Source organism: Pelobates fuscus, chromosome 1 (assembly GCF_036172605.1).
Source record: "Pelobates fuscus isolate aPelFus1 chromosome 1, aPelFus1.pri, whole genome shotgun sequence".
NCBI lineage: Eukaryota > Metazoa > Chordata > Amphibia > Anura > Pelobatidae > Pelobates > Pelobates fuscus.
The window spans coordinates 417,329,325-417,351,061 of NC_086317.1; the positions used below are offsets into that span (position 1 = coordinate 417,329,325).

Below are 21,737 nucleotides of genomic sequence, written 5' to 3' on the forward strand. Positions count from 1 at the left end.
TAAAACAGCAGTTGTCTTACCTCCTCGTTCCTGAACCTGAGTTCACACTCATCGACGGGGACACCCCAGCACTTCTCACGTAGAGGCCGATGATCTCCTGGACAACAGACCAGTGGCGCCGAGACGAAGGGAGGTCCACGCAGAAGTTCAGGGGTGCAGCCGTAGAGAACGTGGGCAAAGATAGACCGTCTCACGCCTCTGCCTCTCAGCTACCGTTGAACGATGAGCTTCCCGGCCAATGCACCAAATGATACCGGAGAAACTGACGGAAGCCAAGCACAGAGAGATGGACACAGGTTTCTTCAGGAAGGAAGAGATTCTTTATTGGATCACCGATCGGGACTCAGAGGGACTAACGTCACCAAAATACAGCAAGTTCTGAGCCCCGGACAATAGTGCAGGCTCCTTATATAGGCACATAACTCCTCCCATATTAAGCTCCACCCGCACATTCTCTTAACCAATCAACACAAATAAGAATTAACTTCCTGTTTGACCGCATGGCTTGTCCAGCACAATGGAGGAGGGGGAATACTATATCCTGTATTCTTGCACATGCTCCGTACACTACTGATCGTATCTTGCCTCGTGCAACCAACTGATCGATACGTCAGCATATGCACGTACACATGCCACGTGGTAATCTCGGCCTACTAAATTTATTTTTACAGAGATTCCACCACATAACTACAGTCAGAGAGCTCACAACGCAGCGGCACAGGGAGCTGCGACACTGCAAGTGTCTTAACAATGAATACAGAGACTAGCTCTCTGTATCCAGTGCTGCAAACTTGTCCTTCAATACAACTACAGCACCTTATACACACAATGCAACTCCTATTTATTTATTTTTACTTTGGGTGTTAGTGGAGGCCTCATGTTTGAGTTTCGCCTAAGGCCTCTTAAAGACTAGAGCCGCCACTGATTTTGGCCCAGGCATTTTCTATGCAGAGTTCCAGTAACAATTACCAATTAAAACCACGTCCCCCCCCCAGAGTAAGTATGCTAATTCAGTGCTCTTCCAGAGCAGCCCATGTGCAGAGCCCTGCTAAACAGTTCTTACATGGGGAAAAGGCCCTTTGTAATGCACAGCACAGTGTTTGCTTGTGACTTGTCTCTGGTGTCTCCATAAATGAGATATTAGAGGACAAAAGGGCAGGAGAGAGTATTGTGTATGCGTTTGATGGCTGCTCGTGGTATTGCGTATGCTTATGAGTGAGCTACACACAGTGTTTTTTGTAAAGAGATTGGTTTTAGTTATATTTTGTTTGTGATGTGTAGCTAGGGGCTGTAGTGTGTAATGTGTGTGTGTGTGTATGGAGCATGTAGTAAGTGTATAGGGAGGGAATATAATTTTTGTGTCAGGAATGTTGTGTGTGTGTGTGTAGGTGATGGAGTGTGTATCTATAGGAGATCTACTGAGACCATAACGCTCTTAGAGCCTTAATGCTGGCAAAGCATCAAGTGATATGTATCCACGTAGAATATCAGTTGCCACAGCTCTGACCATTTTTCTACTTTACCTAAATCATTTACCATGTGGCTTATCCCTCCTGGAACATAAACCCTGTTGCAAATCTTTGTATCATCAGCAAAAAGACATACCTTACCATCAAGACCTTCTGCAAGCTCAGCCAATGAAATGCACACTGTGCAAAAAACTTTGCACAGAATTGACATTAACCAGCGTAGAACTCTAGTTTTGGGCAGACTGAGGTCACCCCATGATACTGCCAGAGGTGGAGTTACAGCTGTCTGCCAAGGAGCTAAATTCTGCATGTGCATTTCACAGTGGAATGCTGCATATACAGACTCCAGGCATCATGACCACTTCAAAATACTTTCCCCGTGATGGACAAACTTGCGCCAGCGCTCTCACCATACCATTGCCGTCCATAATCAGGGTAAGGGGGTTTGTGCCATAAAGACCCTTTGCACCATAACCTTTACAATGAGCAGCAGTGGTTATGGTGCTTGAGAGAGAATGCCCCTTTACATGTTGGAGTGCCTAATTACTATATGCTTTCTAATGGGAAGAAATTAGACTTTGGATACAATTAAATAGCACTTGCATAATTTTAATTAATGAAAATATTTTTTATACTTTAACGCTCAAGACTATTGCCAACATCATCATTTTCCGCAACATCATCAGAGAACAAGTCACACCAAGTATTATAATCTCTAGAGTCATAACACAGGCTTTCAGGCTTAGCTTCACTGCAGTTGCCATTTTGGTATAGCCACCTGCCTAAATCTCAATTAATGTACTGTCTCCGACAAAATGGTGTCGCACCTCTTAATATGCGATCCAAAGTGACTCCACATACTGCTTACGGTTGGACGCGCTCTCTAGTGTATAGAACCCTATGAGTAACTGTACCGTGAACCGCATCACGACCGCCTTCCCAACTTATGTTGTCCCTATGCTGTGCGGCGTCTACTTTCCTTTCAGAACAAATGGCTCTGATTGGCTGCTATGCACCAATCCTTCTGAAAGCCGGGCTGCGATTGGCTGTGTTGCGGAGAGGAAGGAGGAGGAAGTGGCTGATGTTGTCCATGGCGGAAGGTAAGAGGGTTGGAACTCGGGCATATGGTGTGAAGTCTTGTGATGAAACATGAACAGGTTGGGAAATATGGCCTGGAGCCTGACACCCTCTCGGTAAGAGGCATAGCCGGGCATCTCTATGGTCCAACCACCTGTTCAGTAATGATCAGAGAGCCCTATGTAGGGAGCCCAGATTCTCTATATAGAGGGCACTAGTGAAATACCAATACCCAGATTCTCTATATAAAGGGCACTAATTAAATACCCAGATTCCCTATATAGAGGGCACTAATTAAATACCCAGATTCCCTATATAGAGGGCACTAATTAAATACCCAGATTCCCTATATAGAGGGCACTAATTAAATACCCAGATTCCCTATATAGAGGGCACTAATTAAATACCCAGATTCTCTATATAGAGGGCACTAATTAAATACCCAGATTCCCTATATAGAGGGCACTAATTAAATACCCAGATTCCCTATATAGAGGGCACTAATTAAATACCCAGATTCCCTATATAGAGGGCACTAATTAAATACCCAGATTCCCTATATAGAGGGCACTAATTAAATACCCAGATTCTCTATATAGAGGGCACTAATTAAATACCCAGATTCCCTATATAGAGGGCACTAATTAAATACCCAGATTCCCTATATAGAGGGCACTAATTAAATACCCAGATTCTCTATATAGAGGGCACTAATTAAATCCCCAGATTCCCTATATAGAGGGCACTAGTAAATGTAAATACCCAGATTCCCTATATAGAGGGCACTAATTAAATACCCAGATTCTCTATATAGAGGGCACTAATTAAATACCCAGATTCTCTATATAGAGGGCACTAATTAAATACCCAGATTCTCTATATAGAGGGCACTAATTAAATCCCCAGATTCCCTATATAGAGGGCCCTAGTAAATGTAAATTCCCAGATTCCCTATTTGGAGGGCACTAATTAAATACCCAGATTCCCTATATAGAGGGCACTAACTAAATACCCAGATTCCCCATATAGAGGGCACTAGTAAATGTAAATACCCAGATTCCCTATTTGGAGGTAACTAGTTAAATACTCAGATTCTCTATATAGAGGGCACTAGTTAAATACGCAGATTCTCTATATAGAGGGCACTAGGTAAATACCCAGATTCTCTATATGGAGGGCACTAGTTAAATACCCAGATTCTCTATATAGAGGGCACTAGTTAAATACCCAGATTCTCTATATGGAGGGCACTAGTTAAATACCCAGATTCTCTATATAGAGGGCACTAGTTAAATACCCAGATTCTCTATATAGAGGGCACTAGTTAAATACCCAGATTCCCTATATAGAGGGCACTAGTTAAATACCCAGATTCCCTATATAGAGGGCACTAGTAAATGTAAATACCCAGATTCCCTATTTGGAGGTAACTACTTAAATACCCAGATTCTCTGTATGGAGGGCACTCGTTAAATACCCAGATTCTCTGTATGGAGGGCACTCGTTAAATACCCAGATTCTCTGTATGGAGGGCACTCGTTAAATACCCAGATTCTCTGTATGGAGGGCACTCGTTAAATACCCAGATTCTCTGTATGGAGGGCACTCGTTAAATACCCAGATTCTCTGTATGGAGGGCACTCGTTAAATACCCAGATTCTGTATATGGAGGGCACTAGTTAAATACCCAGATTCTGTATATAGAGGGCACTAGTTAAATACCCAGATTCTCTGTATGGAGGGCACTCGTTAAATACCCAGATTCTGTATATAGAGGGCACTAGTTAAATACCCAGATTCTGTATATAGAGGGCACTAGTTAAATACCCAGATTCTGTATATAGAGGGCACTAGTTAAATACCCAGATTCTGTATATTGTGGGGATATTTATGGGATAATAATGTAAACAGATGAGAAATTGCCCACGATTTTCAATTCTCAGATCCCTAAGAACGTTTATCGTTATATGTGAAATGTAAAACCATATACCGGTAATTAAAATCACCAATTGTTATAAAAATAGATAATTTTTATTTCTTAACAATTTAAATAATAATGATGAGTAACATGCATGATAATAATCAATGGAATTTCAGTATAACATTAATATGCAATACAATATGGTAATTAAAAACATCTCCTAATGACTAAGATGTAGTTTAGAATCTACACATTAGGTCGTCAGGACAGATTTATGACCCTTTCTTTACAGAGAAGGAAAGTTTCACGGGGAGAAGAGAAGAGAATTCCTTCCAGCGTAAAGCCATAAAAACTTCCAGCTGGCAGTTTAGAAATAACCCTTGCAATGCTGGCTAGACCTCCTCTAGGGATTTAAGATCTACTCTTGTATAATTTTAAATAAAAATAATATTTAAAAAGTCAGTAACCATTTCCTTGATTCCATCAAATTAAGAGAAAATCTTACTATGTTACATAAGCTGATATTTTAATTAATTTGTCTAAATAGATATTTTATCTTATTTTAGAGCCAATCAATACAGCTGGATAAATGGTCATGATATGCTAACGAGATACTAATCACACAAATACATTAATGGCTATATTAATCCCAGCTGCAGATGGGATGCTATAACCATATATATATTCTTTAATAATTAAGATTTCTAAATATGAAATCAAACATGATTTATCCAGTCATATATCATGCTATTAATTTTAATTAATTTAATTAATTAATTAAATGCCTGTATATTTACCAGTTTAAGTAGATATTTTCTCATCAGATGTTCTCAGGTAGCTAAGTGTCATGGGTCTCTTTCTCTGCATGGAGTGTAAGAGTTTCTTGGTTACTATGATCACCCGAGAGTGTTGTAATGTCTCTCTCTTCAATCTTTGAATCTCCGAATCTCCCCTTGTCTTAACTTTTTAAAGGGGAAATTCCTCTAAGTGATAGCCAATCACAAATGTGGGGTGTGGTTGCCTTCTAGGTAACCATTTTAGTATTTGAGCTCTAGAGGGCAGTATTGTCCCACTAAACATACCTATCCAGGAAAGAGTTAACTTTTCCTGGTGGCTATTTTTGACGTCATTTACGTTATCTATATGGTGGCTATAACTTTATATTTTCTGTCAGATCAAGAGGATTTCTTCAGACTATGCGTCTCCATTTTCTGTAGTAATTCCTAATATGACAGCTTATCACACTATAGATCAACTCAAAAATACAATGAGAATCTGTTGGTATAGAAAGTAAAATTTAATTATTTAATCTTCTCTGTCACCTATGTCTGGGTTTAGAATTTAGACAGTCTGTCCATCCCCCGTTCTCAATGTCTTATCTCTTTGGTTTGTTTATTACACATTCCATTCAGCTTGGGCAAAGCAGTCAGTTTTAGAGAAAGGATAGAAATTTTGTGTCTCTTTGTTAACTTGAGAATAACAAAATGGAGTCTGGTCTGTTCATTTTGACTTCAGAACAAACACTTTGTATTTCTATCATAGCACAAAATGTCTGCCGATATAAATACCCTGACAATATAGAGGGCACTAGTTAAATACAGAGATTCTTTCTGTAGAGGAAACTAGTTAAATAACCAGATTCTCTACGTAAAGGGCACTAAATACCCTGATTCTCTATATATTGAGGGCACTAGTTGAATACCCTGATTCTCTATATATTGAGGGCACTAGTTAAATACCCAGTCTCTCTATGTAGAGGGCACTAGTTAAATACCCAGTCTTTCTATGTAGAGGGCACTAGTTAAATACCCAGTCTCTCTATGTAGAGGGCACTAGTTAAATACCCAGTCTCTCTATGTAGAGGGCACTAGTTAAATACCCAGTCTCTCTATGTAGAGGGCACTAGTTAAATACCCAGTCTCTCTATGTAGAGGGCACTAGTTAAATACCCAGTCTCTCTATGTAGAGGGCACTAGTTAAATACCCAGTCTCTCTATGTAGAGGGCACTAGTTAAATACCCAGTCTCTCTATGTAGAGGGCACTAGTTAAATACCCAGTCTCTCTATGTAGAGGGCACTGGTTAAATACCCAGTCTCTCTATGTAGAGGGCACTGGTTAAATACCCAGTCTCTCTATGTAGAGGGCACTGGTTAATTAAGCAGATTCTTTATGTAGAGCGATCTAGTTAAATACCTAGATCCACAGGCTCATTCTGTATGAAAACTAGTTCACTGATCATTTTTATTTTAAAGGCAAGGCACTGTAACATATATAATCTAATACAATTTACCATATTTATATACTTTATATATGATTCATATTATAATATAATATATCTCTATCTGTCTCTCCCCTTTGTGCATTTATTTTGAATACAAGAGAAACAAGAATGTGTTTCATTTGCTTTTAGATTGCACTACCTTGTTACAGAGCATCTGCACTCCTCATATATGCCCTATTTTGGGTTCATTCGTTTGTGCAATTGTTTTTGGGAGTTTTTCCTTTTAAACTGGAAGGTTAAACTCTAAACGCCATTTTATCTTAATGTCGCTGCGATCTGGCAATTTAACACAGAAAAACTGTTGTGTTAATATTTTATAATCAACAGATTGACAGCAACTGGAGCAGCAGTAGGCAACATTTAGCACTCCTGATGTTGTGGACTATATCTCCCATAATATGCATAACCCACAACATTTAAGGTGCTGAAGGATACCTAGCCCTGCTCTAGAGGCTCTTCCTATTTCAGATTTTTACATTTGGCATCATCATTGTATTTAGTTACTCAAGGGGAAGCATTCAATTGGTTGAACACAGCAAATGACTTGCATGCTCTATTGGCACCCAATGTCTCTATATAAGAAACATTGTATTGGATCATCTGTCAGGATAATCTGAGAAGTCAAAATGGTTTGTCAGATTCTGTCCCGGCATGGGATTACAAATCTAAACAAAAAAAGAAAATATATGCTTTACGTTTGAGAAGCTTGTTGTTCCAAAACTCTGTTAGTCCAATAAAAAGTTGCAAGCTATTCATTTTATCGGTTAATAAATACTGTGTGTGTGTGTGTATATGTATGTGTGTATATGTATGTGTATATATATATATTAGAATAGACCGACTTTCAGAAGGTTTTGACGTTTATTAGGGTTGATATTCCGCATTTTATGATAATCCGTATCAGTCTTGTAATTTACCAATAATAAGATAACCCACCTCTTCCAATCACCACACACCACTTTGTGACCTCATGTCTTGTGCAGCTTATCTGAAAGCAGCGAGATATGGCAGTGAATTATCTACCGTTAAAAACTGGGCTGAAAGTGATAGTAGTCTGATCGCTGTGAGCACACTACTCTGGACATGCTAGGATCTCCGTGATCCCAGCAAGATGCGTGATAGTGATATAGGTGTGTTTGCTGCCAGCATGTTCAGTTAATGCCAGATTTATGTAGAAATTGTGTAGCTTTTTCAAAACTTTAAATGTAAAGCATATCAGCACTGGTTATTGAAGCACAAGGCTTATTACTGTGTTCTTGTTTGAATAGCTGACCATTCCCACAGTATTAAATAACCCTGTATGGTGTTAAATGGCGTGGAAGCATGTCCTAGATGGTTTTTCCTCTTATCTGGAAACGTGGAATACGAAACATAGTTAAGGTGGAGCACCCATGTTTAAAGAGTAAGATGTGACTTTTTTTTCCCCTATATGTAGATTAAGTCATGGAAGAGTTGAACATGGATGACTTGAATCTTCATTACCGATTTTTAAATTGGAGAAGGCGTATTCGTGAGATCCGTGAGGTGCGAGCAGTACGATATCAGGAGAGAGCCAAACACATTGTCGTAGACGGGGATACTCTAAGGTGGGGAGAAGCCATGTTCCGTTAATACTGCTGTCATCTAAATTGTATTACACTTTTGTTGGTTATCTGCTGCTAAAAACAGAGTTCAAGGGAGTAGGTAGTAAAGTACCACAGATTAATTGGCTATTCTTATGTGGAGATTGGATTGGCCTTCCAAATATCCTAATTTAGAAAGGCTTCACTTCATATCTTTCATTATTACTAAGCTCTTGGCAACAACACTTGGGAAGTGTATGACATATTTTGTTCTTGTCTGTGTTTGTGTTCCATATTCCCTTTTTCTTTACTGAATGTTTATTTAGTAATGAGTAACACTGTAACATATGTAGAACATGCATAGGTAAACCATGTGCTGTCCTTCACCAAGTACGTATGTGACTAATTTTTCAAACAATTATGTTTCGATGTAGTGATGACTGTATTTGTATTTTACACAGTCTCAAAGTAAACCAGGAGTTAGTCATCATGAGCAATAAAGTAGGTTAGGCAAATAAATCAAAATACAGCTTCTGAGAAAGCATTGTGGATAGCTCATGTGTTTTTTCTTTTTATTGCCACTGAATTATTAAAATACAAAAAACAACAAATTCCCCCAACATCTTATATTTTAATGCCTTTTTGTGTTGAAGCTGTTGCATATCTTGATTAGGAATCACAATTAATTTTCCTAGCACTTGGCCTAAAGTTCTGTAACAAACGAACAATATTGAACTTGGTAGAATTCCCAGAAATCTTTGTAGCAACTGCATTCTTTGTTAAATTCATTTCCCTACAGTCGAGGGGGTATAACACAGCGTGTGTGATTTCATATTACATTATAAAATGTATACTTTATGTGGCTATATGTTAGTACAATCTATTCTTCCATGATCATAATCTGAGCTTTGTGGGTTATATTTTCTTCTTATTTGGTTTTAACCCCTTAAGGACCGAGGACGGTTCAGGACCGTCCTAACGGTCGTATGTACTTACCCGATCGCCGTCGTTCCCCCGGCGGCGATCGGCGGTGCTCCCGTTGTGGGGAGACTGCCTGCAGCCCAGACAGTCTCCCCATGGCAGATTAGGACCCCTGTGGCCATGTGATCGCTCAACAGGGCGACCACATGGTCACAATAGGTGTCCATGTGTCTGCGGCAGTCTCCCTGCAACTGTAAAATCATAAAAAAAAAAATTAAAGTTAAAGTTAATAAAAAAAAAATAAAAAATGATATATGATATAGAGACGTATATAATATACGTCTATATATTATATATATATATATATAATGTCATACTAAGTGTATTTTTATATTAACCCCTTAAAGCGGCACTGTCATGCCGAATTCCGTTTTTTTTTTAACCCCCCTCCCGCCTCAACTACATCCAATCGACCCCCTAGTCACCCCCAAATGCCCCTATGCCCCCCACATTACCTATTTTTTATTCTTTATTTTCTGCCCCGATCTATATTCAGGGCGCCGCCATCTTTGTGTGGGTAGGTGAAGTCCCTGTGGGACACGTCATCTACCCACACTAGATAGCCTTGAGATTCCCGCACATGCCCAGTGAAACATCTGGACATGCGAACGGGAATTTCACCTATTCATTCATTCATCAGACAGACGAATGAATGAATAGAAAAAATCAGACGAACAAACTAACACTGTGTATCAGTGTTCGTTTGTTTGTTCGGTTTATTACAAGGAGGGAGCTACCGGCGTGCAGCTCCCTCCTTGCAATATGTAAAGACAGAAGCGGCAGGGAGCAGTGCTCCCCACCACTTCATAAGCCCCCCAGGTCCCCTCCTCACTCTATGGGGGTCAATATGACCCCCATAATAGCACAAGGGAGATTAAAATCTCCCCAATGCCCCTACTCGCTATACCGCGAGTAGGGGCATGTCCACTAAACAGTGAGCAGCCTGTGGCTGCTCACTGTAAAAAAAAAAAAAAGGGTAATAAGGGGGGGACGGGGGACCTACTGTCCTCCCCTCAGGCCCCCACCCCTTGGCGGCGGGTGGGGGCCATAATAGTAATAAGGGGGGGGGGACCTACTGTCCTCCACCCCCCAGCCCCCACCCCTGGGCGGCGGGTGGGGGCCATAATAGTAATAAGGGGGGGGGGGGACCTACTGTCCTCCAGCCCCCGGCCCCCACCCCTGGGCGGCGGGTGGGGGCCCTAATAGTAATAAGGAGGGGGGGGGACCTACTGTCCTCCAGCCCCCGGCCCCCACCCCTGGGCGGCGGTGGGGGCCCTAATAGTAATAAGGGGGGGGGGGACCTACTGTCCTCCAGCCCCCGGCCCCCACCCCTGGGCGGCGGGTGGGGGCCATAATAGTAATAGGGGGGGACCTACTGTCCTCCCCCCCCGGCCCCCACCCCTGGGCGGCGGGTGGGGGCCATAATCGTAATAAGGGGGGGGGGGGACCTACTGTCCTCCAGCCCCCGGCCCCCACGCCTGGGCGGCGGGTGGGGGCCCTAATGGTAAAAGGGGGGGGACCTACTGTCCTCCCCCCCGGCCCCCACCCCTGGGCGGTGGGTGGGGGCCATAACGATAATGGGGGGGGACCTACTGTCCTCCCCCCACCCCTGGGCGGCGGGTGGGGGCACTAAGTAAATCCCCCCCCCCCCCCCTACTACTATTATGGCCCCAACCCGCCGCCCAGGGGTGGGGGCCGGGGGGGGAGGACAGTAGGTCCCCCTCTTATTACCATTATGGCCCCCACCCGCCGGCTAGGGGTGGGGGCCGGGGGGGAGGACACTAGGTCCCCCCCCCTACTACTATTATGGCCCCCACCCGCCGCCCAGGGTTGGGGGCCGGGGGGGGGGAGGACAGTAGGTCCCCCCCTCTTATTAAGTGTTCTTGCATAGCAAGACCACTTAATGTTATCTCACATATATATTATTATTATTATTCTTATTATAGCCAAATAAGGGGGGGACGGGGGACCTACTGTCCTCCCCTCAGGCCCCCACCCCTTGGCGGCGGGTGGGGGCCATAATAGTAATAAGGGGGGGGGGACCTACTGTCCTCCACCCCCCGGCCCCCACCCCTGGGCGGCGGGTGGGGGCCATAATAGTAATAAGGGGGGGGGGACCTACTGTCCTCCAGCCCCCGGCCCCCACCCCTGGGCGGCGGTGGGGGCCCTAATAGTAATAAGGGGGGGGGGGACCTACTGTCCTCCAGCCCCCGGCCCCCACCCCTGGGCGGCGGGTGGGGGCCATAATAGTAATAGGGGGGGACCTACTGTCCTCCCCCCCCGGCCCCCACCCCTGGGCGGCGGGTGGGGGCCATAATCGTAATAAGGGGGGGGGGACCTACTGTCCTCCAGCCCCCGGCCCCCACGCCTGGGCGGCGGGTGGGGGCCCTAATGGTAAAAGGGGGGGGACCTACTGTCCTCCAGCCCCCGGCCCCCACGCCTGGGCGGCGGGTGGGGGCCCTAATGGTAAAAGGGGGGGGACCTACTGTCCTCCCCCCCGGCCCCCACCCCTGGGCGGCGGGTGGGGGCCATAACGATAATGGGGGGGGACCTACTGTCCTCCCCCCACCCCTGGGCGGCGGGTGGGGGCACTAAGTAAATTCCCCCCCCCCCCTACTACTATTATGGCCCCAACCCGCCGCCCAGGGGTGGGGGCCGGGGGGGAGGACAGTAGGTCCCCCCCCCCCCTCTTATTACCATTATGGCCCCCACCCGCCGGCTAGGGGTGGGGGCCGGGGGGGAGGACACTAGGTCCCCCCCCCCTACTACTATTATGGCCCCCACCCGCCGCCCAGGGGTGGGGGCCGGGGGGGGGGAGGACAGTAGGTCCCCCCCCCTACTACTATTATGGCCCCCACCCGCCGCCCAGGGTTGGGGGCCGGGGGGGGGAGGACAGTAGGTCCCCCCCTCTTATTAAGTGTTCTTGCATAGCAAGACCACTTAATGTTATCTCACATATATATTATTATTATTATTATTATTATTATTATTATTATTATTATAGCCAAATTTGCCACCCTAACTCCTCCCACAGTTTTTACACTACATAGCCGAAAATTTACCAAAACGTGCAGATTGTTCCCGATCGGATTGCTATTACTTTGTAAAACATTTCGCCGAATGGTTCTCGGAATATCGTCGTTCTTGTGGCAAAATTTGTCCCATAGGAATGAATGGCAAAGCTAGAGTGGGAGCTGGCAAAAGCTGAAAAATCAGGACATGATTTCTAAACTGCCACCACTCCCTCATTTTCAGGCCCACCTACACAAATCTTATATCAAAACGTTCAGCTATCCCTGCTGCCACTAAAAATGTCCACAGCTAAGTCGTATTCCTTATAGTTTTCACAATATGACCATTTGTTTGCAACTCACGCAGTCCATTGACATTCATTGAAACTCCACTCTGCAAAGCTCACATTTGAAGGGCAATTTCTAAACTGCGACTGTGCCTTCATTGTTAATATCTCAGAGACATACTATACATCAAAATCTCTTCACTGTAGGATTTATAGTTTTTAAAATACGACCGTTTGAAAATGGGAACCGCAAAAATACTCTGACCTGTGCAAGGCTGCAGCAGCAAGTGATGTCATAGACAGGGCCTTTTGCACCTGCTAATGGTTTCTATAACTGTATGTTTTAATGTAACTGTGAAGCACTTTGGGCAACAACGTTGCAATTAAATGTGCTATATAAATAAATAATAACAGTTACTCCGCCCACTCCAGTTGTAGACTACTGGTGGAGGCAAGAACACTTCACACAATTTCCCCAGAAATTGTAGCTTTTCTAGTTACCATTATGGCCCTCACCCGCCGGCCAGGGGTGGGGGCCGGGGGGGAGGACAGTAGGTCCCCCCCCTTTATTACCATTATGGCCTCCACCCGCCGCCCAGGGGTGGGGGCCGGGGGGGAGGACAGTAGGTCCCCCCCCCCCTTATTACCATTATGGCCCCCACCCGCCGCCCAGGGGTGGGGGCCGGGGGGGAGGACAGTAGGTCCCCCCCCCCTCATTATCTTTATGGCCCCCACCCACCGCTCAGGGGTGGGGGCCGGGGGGGGGGGACAATAGGTCTCCCTCCCTTATTTTACTTTACAGCCCCCACCCGTCGTTTAGGAGTGGGGGGTAATATTTTTTTTAATTTTTTTTTTTACAGTTAGCAGCCACAGGCTGCTCACTGCTTACTAGACATGCCCCTACTCGCGGTATAGCGAGTAGGGGCATATTATTTACTAATACCAAGTCATTTTTACTTAGTGTTAGTAAATTTGGCTGAAAGACCAATTTAGGTCTTTCAGCCTTTTAGTAGATAGCTCCCTGATACCGTGGGAATTAGGGAGTTATCTACTAAGCGGCTGCAAGATGCAGCCACAGCAATGAATAGAATCGGAGTTTCATTCATTTGAATGAAATTCCGATCCGAACAAAGTACCGAATTGCATCCTAACACCAATGGAGAAACTCTTCTCATTCTGTTAGGATGCAATTCGGCAGTTTTGCCGGCGTTCTGTCTAAGTGACAGGACGTTCGGCAATACTGACAGGAAGCATTGTGGGAACTGGGAGGAAAGCTAGGGATCACTTTGCTCCTCCGCTGGTCAGAGCTGGTCAAGCGGAGGAATCCTCCGTAAGACAGAGTCCCTACTTTGTCTTATGATTTTAAAGAAAACTAAAGAAGACAGGAAGAAAAGAATAACAGATCCCGAGAGAGGGGGAGAAGAGGAAGAGATTGAGGAAAGGTAAGGACCGGACTTTTTTTGCGATGTTGTACATTTGCGACCAGGCATCTTTTTGACACTTTTGCGGTGTTTGTGTTTAGCTGTAATTTTCCGCTCTCTCATTTACTGTTCCCATACAAATTATATATTGTTTTTTTCAGGACAAAATGGGCTTTCTTTACATACTATTATTTATATAATCTCATGTAATTTTAATTTTAAAAAATGAAAAAATATGATGAAAAATTGTAAAAAAATTCTCGTTCTCTCGCGCTCTCGTTCTCTCGCGCTCTCGTTCTCTCGCGCTCTCGTTCTCTCGCGCTCTCGTTCTCTCGCGCTCTCGTTCTCTCGCGCTCTCGTGCTCTCGCTCTCTCGCGCTCTCGCTCTCTCGCGCTCTCGCTCTCTCGCGCTCTCGTTCTCTCGCGCTCTCGTTCTCTCGCGCTCTCGTTCTCTCGCGCTCTCGTTCTCTCGCGTTCTCGTTCTCTCGCTCTCGTTCTCTCGCGCTCTCGTTCTCTCGCGCTCTCGTTCTCTCGCGCTCTCGTTCTCTCGCGCTCTCGTTCTCTCGCGCTCTCGTTCTCTCGCGCTCTCGTTCTCTCGCGCTCTCGTTCTCTCGCGCTCTCGTTCTCTCGCGCTCTCGTTCTCTCGCGCTCTCGTTCTCTCGCGCTCTCGTTCTCTCGCGCTCTCGTTCTCTCGCGCTCTCGTTCTCTCGCGCTCTCGTTCTCTCGCGCTCTCGTTCTCTCGCGCTCTCGTTCTCTCGCGCTCTCGCTCTCTCGCGCTCTCGTTCTCTCGCGCTCTCGTTCTCTCGCTCTCGTTCTCTCTCGCTCTCTCTCGTTCTCTCTCGCTCTCTCTCGTTCTCTCTCGTTCTCTCTCGTTCTCTCTCGTTCTCTCTCGCTCTCGTTCTCTCTCGCTCTCGTTCTCTCTCGCTCTCGTTCTCTCTCGCTCTCGTTCTCTCTCGCTCTCGTTCTCTCTCGCTCTCGCTCTCGTTCTCTCTCGCTCTCGTTCTCTCTCGTTCTCTCGTTCGCTCTCGTTCGCTCTCGTTCTCTCGTTCGCTCTCGTTCTCTCGCGCTCTCGTTCTCTCGCGCTCTCGTTCTCTCGCGCTCTCGTTCTCTCGCGCTCTCGTTCTCTCGCGCTCTCGTTCTCTCGCGCTCTCGTTCTCTCGCGCTCTCGTTCTCTCGCGCTCTCGTTCTCTCGCGCTCTCGTTCTCTCGCGCTCTCGTTCTCTCGCGCTCTCGTTCTCTCGCGCTCTCGTTCTCTCGCGCTCTCGTTCGCTCGCGCTCTCGTTCGCTCGCGCTCTCGTTCTCTCGCTCGTTCGCTCGCGCTCGCTCGCGCTCGCTCGTTCTCTCTCGCTCGTTCTCGCTCGCTCTCGCTCGCTCGTTCTCGCTCGCTCGTTCTCGCTCGCTCGTTCTCGCTCGCTCGTTCTCGCTCGCTCGTTTGCTCGTTCTCTCTCGCTCTCGCTCTCGTTCTCTCTCGTTCTCGCTCTCGTTCTCGCTCTCGTTCTCTCTCGTTCTCTCTCGCTCTCGTTCTCTCTCGCTCTCGTTCTCTCTCGCTCTCGTTCTCTCTCGCTCTCGTTCTCTCTCGTTCTCTCTCGCTCTCGTTCTCTCTCGTTCTCGTTCTCTCTCGTTCTCTCTCGCTCTCGTTCTCTCTCGTTCTCGTTCTCTCTCGTTCTCTCTCGCTCTCGTTCTCTCTCGTTCTCTCTCGCTCTCGTTCTCTCTCGTTCTCTCTCGCTCTCGTTCTCTCTCGCTCGTTCTCGCTCGCTCGTTCTCGCTCGTTCTCGCTCGCTCGTTCTCGCTCGTTCTCGCTCGTTCTCGCTCGCTCGTTCTCGCTCGTTCTCGCTCGCTCGTTCTCGCTCGCTCGTTCTCGCTCGCTCGTTCTCGCTCGTTCTCGCTCGCTCGTTCTCGCTCGCTCGTTCTCGCTCGCTCGTTCTCGCTCGCTCGTTCTCGCTCGCTCGTTCTCGCTCGCTCGTTCTCGCTCGCTCGTTCTCGCTCGTTCTCGCTCGCTCGTTCTCGCTCGCTCGTTCGTTCTCGCTCGTTCTCGCTCGTTCTCGCTCGTTCTCGCTCGTTCTCGCTCGCTCGTGCTCGTTCTCGCTCGCTCGTTCTCGCTCGCTCGCTCGTTCTCGCTCGTGCTCGCTCGCTCGCTCGTTCTCGCTCGTTCTCGCTCGTTCTCGCTCGTTCTCGCTCGTTCTCGCTCGTTCTCGCTCGTTCTCGCTCGTTCTCGCTCGCTCGTTCTCGCTCGTTCTCTCTTGCGCGTTTGCTCGTTCTCTCTCGCGCGTTTGCTCGTTCTCTCTCGCGCGTTTGCTCGTTCTCTCTCGCGCGTTTGCTCGTTCTCTCTCGCGCGTTTGCTCGTTCTCTCTCGCGCGTTTGCTCGTTCTCTCTCGCGCGTTTGCTCGTTCTCTCTCGCTCTCGTTCTCTCTCGCTCTCGTTCTCTCTCGCTCTCGTTCTCTCTCGCTCTCGTTCTCTCTCGCTCTCGTTCTCTCTCGCTCTCGTTCTCTCTCGCTCTCGTTCTCTCTCGCTCTCGTTCTCTCTCGCTCTCGTTCTCTCTCGCTCTCGTTCTCTCTCGCTCTCGTTCTCTCTCGCTCTCGTTCTCTCTCGCTCTCGTTCTCTCTCGCTCTCGTTCTCTCTCGCTCTCGTTCTCTCTCGCTCTCGTTCTCTCTCGCTCTCGTTCTCTCTCGCTCTCGTTCTCTCTCGCTCTCGTTCTCTCTCGCTCTCGTTCTCTCTCGCTCTCGTTCTCTCTCGCTCTCTCTCGCTCTCGTTCTCTCTCGTTCTCTCTCGCTCTCGTTCTCTCTCGCTCTCGCTCTCGTTCGCTCTCGTTCGCTCTCTCTCGCTCTCGTTCGCTCTCGTTCGCTCTCGCTCTCGTTCGCTCTCGTTCGCTCTCGTTCGCTCTCGTTCGCTCTCGCTCTCGTTCGCTCTCGTTCGCTCTCGCTCTCGTTCGCTCTCGCTCTCGTTCGCTCTCGCTCTCGTTCTCTCTCGTTCTCTCTCGCTCTCGTTCTCTCTCGTTCTCTCTCGCTCTCGTTCTCTCTCGCTCTCGCTCTCGTTCGCTCTCGTTCGCTCTCTCTCGCTCTCGTTCGCTCTCGTTCGCTCTCGCTCTCGTTCGCTCTCGTTCGCTCTCGTTCGCTCTCGTTCGCTCTCGCTCTCGTTCGCTCTCGTTCGCTCTCGCTCTCGTTCGCTCTCGCTCTCGTTCGCTCTCGCTCTCGTTCGCTCTCGTTCGCTCTCGCTCTCGTTCGCTCTCGTTCGCTCTCGCTCTCGTTCGCTCTCGCTCTCGTTCGCTCTCGTTCGCTCTCGATCTCGTTCGCTCTCGATCTCGTTCTCTCGCGCTCTCGTTCTCTCGCGCTCTCGTTCTCTCGTTCTCTCTCGTTCTCTCTCGTTCTCTCGTTCTCTCTCGTTCTCTCGTTCTCTCTCGCTCTCGTTCTCTCTCGCTCTCGTTCTCTCTCGCTCTCGTTCTCTCTCGCTCTCGTTCTCTCTCGTGCTCTCGTTCGCTCTCGCTCTCGTTCGCTCTCGTTCTCTCTCGCTCTCGTTCTCTCGCGCTCTCGTTCTCTCGCGCTCTCGTTCTCTCGCGCTCTCGTTCTCTCGCGCTCTCGTTCTCTCGTTCTCTCTCGTTCTCTCGTTCTCTCTCGCTCTCGTTCTCTCTCGCTCTCGTTCTCTCTCGCTCTCGTTCTCTCTCGCTCTCGTTCTCTCTCGCTCTCGTTCTCTCTCGTTCTCTCTTTCTCGCTCGCTCGTTCTCGCTCGCTCGTTCTCGCTCGCTCGTTCTCGCTCGCGCGTTTGCTCGTTCTCTCTCGCTCTCGTTCTCTCTCGCTCTCGTTCTCTCTCGCTCTCGTTCTCTCTCGCTCTCGTTCTCTCTCGCTCTCGTTCTCTCTCGCTCTCGTTCTCTCTCGCTCTCGTTCTCTCTCGCTCTCGTTCTCTCTCGCTCTCGTTCTCTCTCGCTCTCGTTCTCTCTCGCTCTCGTTCTCTCTCGCTCTCGTTCTCTCTCGCTCTCGTTCTCTCTCGCTCTCGTTCTCTCTCGCTCTCGTTCTCTTTCGCTCTCGCTCTCGTTCGCTCTCGCTCTCGTTCTCTCTCGCTCTCGTTCTCTCTCGTTCTCTCTCGCTCTCGTTCTCTCTCGTTCGCTCTCGCTCTCGTTCTCTCTCGCTCTCGTTCTCTCTCGCTCTCGTTCTCTCTCGTTCTCTCTCGTTCTCTCGTTCTCGCTCGCTCGTTCTGTCTCGCTCGTGCTCGCTCGCTCGTTCGCTCGTTCTCTCTCGCTCGTTCTCTCTCGCTCGTTCTCTCTCGCTCGTTCTCGCTCGCTCGTTCTCGCTCGCTCGTTCTCGCTCGCTCGTTCTCGCTCGCTCGTTCTCGCTCGCTCGTGCTCGCTCGTTCTCGCTCGCTCGTTCTCGCTCGCTCGTTCTCGCTCGCTCGTTCTCGCTCGCTCGTTCTCGCTCGCTCGTTCTCGCTCGCGCGTTTGCTCGTTCTCTCTCGCTCTCGTTCTCTCTCGCTCTCGTTCTCTCTCGCTCTCGTTCTCTCTCGCTCTCGTTCTCTCTCGCTCTCGTTCTCTCTCGCTCTCGTTCTCTCTCGCTCTCGTTCTCTCTCGCTCTCGTTCTCTCTCGCTCTCGTTCTCTCTCGCTCTCGTTCTCTCTCGCTCTCGTTCTCTCTCGCTCTCGTTCTCTCTCGCTCTCGTTCTCTCTCGCTCTCGTTCTCTCTCGCTCTCGTTCTCTCTCGCTCTCGTTCTCTCTCGCTCTCGTTCTCTCTCGCTCTCGTTCGCTCTCGCTCTCGTTCGCTCTCGCTCTCGTTCTCTCTCGCTCTCGTTCTCTCTCGCTCTCGTTCTCTCTCGCTCTCGTTCTCTCTCGTTCGCTCTCGCTCTCGTTCTCTCTCGCTCTCGTTCTCTCTCGCTCTCGTTCTCTCTCGTTCTCTCTCGTTCTCTCGTTCTCGCTCGCTCGTTCTCGCTCGCTCGTTCTGTCTCGCTCGTGCTCGCTCGCTCGTTCGCTCGTTCTCTCTCGCTCGTTCTCTCTCGCTCGTTCTCTCTCGCTCGTTCTCTCTCGCTCGTTCTCGCTCGCTCGTTCTCGCTCGCTCGTTCTCGCTCGCTCGTTCTCGCTCGCTCGTTCTCGCTCGTTCTCGCTCGTTCTCGCTCGTTCTCGCTCGCTCGTTCTCGCTCGTTCTCGCTCGCTCGTGCTCGCTCGTTCTCGCTCGCTCGTTCTCGCTCGTTCTCGCTCGCTCGTGCTCGCTCGTTCTCGCTCGCTCGTTCTCGCTCGCTCGTTCTCGCTCGCTCGTTCTCGCTCGCGCGTTCGCTGGTTCTCTCTCGCGCGTTCGCTGGTTCTCTCTCGCGCGTTCGCTGGTTCTCTCTCGCGCGTTCGCTGGTTCTCTCTCGCGCGTTCGCTGGTTCTCTCTCGCGCGTTCGCTGGTTCTCTCTCGCGCGTTCGCTGGTTCTCTCTCGCGCGTTCGCTGGTTCTCTCTCGCGCGTTCGCTCGTTCTCTCTCGCGCGTTCGCTCGTTCTCTCTCGCGCGTTCGCTCGTTCTCTCTCGCTCGTTCTCTCTCGCTCGTTCTCTCGCGCTCGTTCTCTCGCGCTCGTTCTCTCGCGCTCGTTCTCTCGCGCTCGTTCTCTCTCGCGCTCGTTCTCTCTCGCGCTCGTTCTCTCTCGCGCTCGTTCTCTCTCGCGCTCGTTCTCTCTCGCGCTCGTTCTCTCTCGCGCTCGTTCTCTCTCGCGCTCGTTCTCTCTCGCGCTCGTTCTCTCTCGCGCTCGTTCTCTCTCGCGCTCGTTCTCTCTCGCGCTCGTTCTCTCTCGCGCTCGTTCTCTCTCGCGCTCGTTCTCTCTCGCGCTCGTTCTCTCTCGCGCTCGTTCTCTCTCGCGCTCGTTCTCTCTCGCTCTCGTTCTCTCTCGCTCTCGTTCTCTCTCGCTCTCGTTCTCTCTCGCTCTCGTTCTCTCTCGCTCTCGTTCTCTCTCGCTCTCGTTCTCTCTCGCTCTCGTTCTCTCTCGCTCTCGTTCTCTCTCGCTCTCGTTCTCTCTCGCTCTCGTTCTCTCTCGCTCTCGTTCTCTCTCGCTCTCGTTCTCTCTCGCTCTCGTTCGCTCTCGCTCTCGTTCTCTCTCGCTCTCGTTCGCGCGCGCTCTCGTTCGCGCGCGCTCTCGTTCGCGCGCGCTCTCGTTCGCGCGCGCTCTCGTTCGCGCGCGCTCTCGTTCGCGCGCGCTCTCGTTCGCGCGCGCTCTCGTTCGCGCGCGCTCTCGTTCGCGCGCGCTCTCGTTCGCGCGCGCTCTCGTTCGCGCGCGCTCTCGTTCGCGCGCGCTCTCGTTCGCGCGCGCTCTCGTTCTCGCTCGTTCTCTCTCGCTCGTTCTCTCTCGCTCGTTCTCTCTCGCTCGTTCTCTCTCGCTCGTTCTCTCTCGCTCGTTCTCGCTCGTTCTCTCTCGCTCGTTCTCTCTCGCTCGTTCTCTCTCGCTCGTTCTCTCTCGCTCGTTCTCTCTCGCTCGTTCTCTCTCGCTCGTTCTCGCTCGCTCGTTCTCGCTCGCTCGTTCTCGCTCGCTCGTTCTCGCTCGTTCTCGCTCGCTCGTTCTCGCTCGCTCGTTCTCGCTCGCTCGTTCTCGCTCGCTCGTTCTCGCTCGCTCGTTCTCGCTCGCTCGTTCTCGCTCGCTCGTTCTCGCTCGCTCGCTCGTTTTCGCTCGCTCGTTTTCGCTCGCTCGTTTTCGCTCGCTCGTTTTCGCTCGCTCGTTTTCGCTCGCTCGTGCTTGCTCGTTCTCGCTCGCTCGTTTTCGCTCGCTCGTGCTTGCTCGTTCTCACTCGTGCTCGCTCGTTCTCGCTCGTGCTCGTTTGCTGGTTCTCTCTCGCTCGTTTGCTCGTTCTCTCTTGCTCGTTTTCTCGTTTTCTCGTTGTTATTCGCTCGTTGTTATTCGCTCGTTGTTATTCGCTCGTTGTTATTCGCACATTTTCTCTCTCGCTCGTGTTCTCGCTCGCTCTCTCGCAACAGTAGAAAATGCACTTCTTTCATAGCTATGTATAAACCTCTTTTTTTTGTATTTTTTTTTCTTGTACAGTAATGTTAAACATACCCCCTGTGTAAGTATGTGTGTTTTTGTTTTGGGGGATGAAATGCCTGTTAAAAACATGGACTTGCTTTTCACTGCATTGTACATTAACCCCTTAAGGACGCTGGACGGAAATTTTCCATCATTGCAGCACTCCCCTTAAGGACGCTGGAAGGAAAATTTCCGTCCAAAATGAAAATTAACCCCTGATTGCCACAATCGCAGCAATCGTGGGGTTAATCTTCCTGTAGTGTGTCTCCATATCGGAGGCACACTACCATGGGCAGTTTCACTGATTCAGCCCATGTGATCGCTCTGACCGGGAGTCAGAACGATCACACATGCTGCAGTGAAACCCGATCTGTTTCCCTACAGCTCCATGTGAGCTGTGAACTGCAGACAGATTGATTGGTGCTGATCAGTCTCTGGCTGTAAAAAAAAAAAAAAAAAAAAAAAGTTACAAAATCCCACTCCCCTTCACCTCTTTCAAATAAAATTTAACCCCTTCCCTGCCCTTTGATCACTGCCTGCAGTGATCAAAATACAGATCACAGTATTTCACTGTGATCTGATTTTTTTTTTTTATCCCCTGAGGGTTAACTTTTTTTTTTTTTTACTCCTCAGGGGTTAAATGTATTTAATTCATTTAAATATTTTAAAATATTTATTTATTTAGCTAGGGTGGGTAGAAGTTAGTGGGGAAATTGGGGGATTTACTTGTTTTGTAATTTACCTTAAATAATTGTATCTCAATC

General features: G+C 48.8%; 2 protein-coding genes across 3 annotated transcripts in view; one reads left to right on the top strand and one right to left on the bottom strand.

The window, feature by feature from the left end:
- The first annotated feature begins 2,495 nt into the window (after positions 1 to 2,495).
- SPRYD3 (SPRY domain containing 3) overlaps positions 2,496 to 21,737 on the top strand; it is a 56,498-nt gene continuing 37,256 nt past the window's right edge. Inside the window, exons 1-2 of one of the 2 annotated variants that reach the window (XM_063428481.1) lie at positions 2,496 to 2,569; positions 8,185 to 8,335. In XM_063428481.1, the coding sequence (XP_063284551.1) occupies positions 8,193 to 8,335 (143 nt within the window). In that variant the 5' untranslated portion in view covers positions 2,496 to 2,569; positions 8,185 to 8,192. The other variant, XM_063428482.1, reaches the window with a different exon arrangement.
- LOC134600916 (RNA-binding protein 25-like) lies at positions 14,944 to 16,974 on the bottom strand (the record flags this gene model as incomplete). The annotated part of the gene is made up of 5 exons (XM_063445302.1): positions 14,944 to 15,000; positions 15,644 to 15,666; positions 16,128 to 16,248; positions 16,455 to 16,511; positions 16,858 to 16,974. Coding segments are annotated over 5 exons (375 nt in total), but the record flags the coding sequence as incomplete, so codon positions are not given.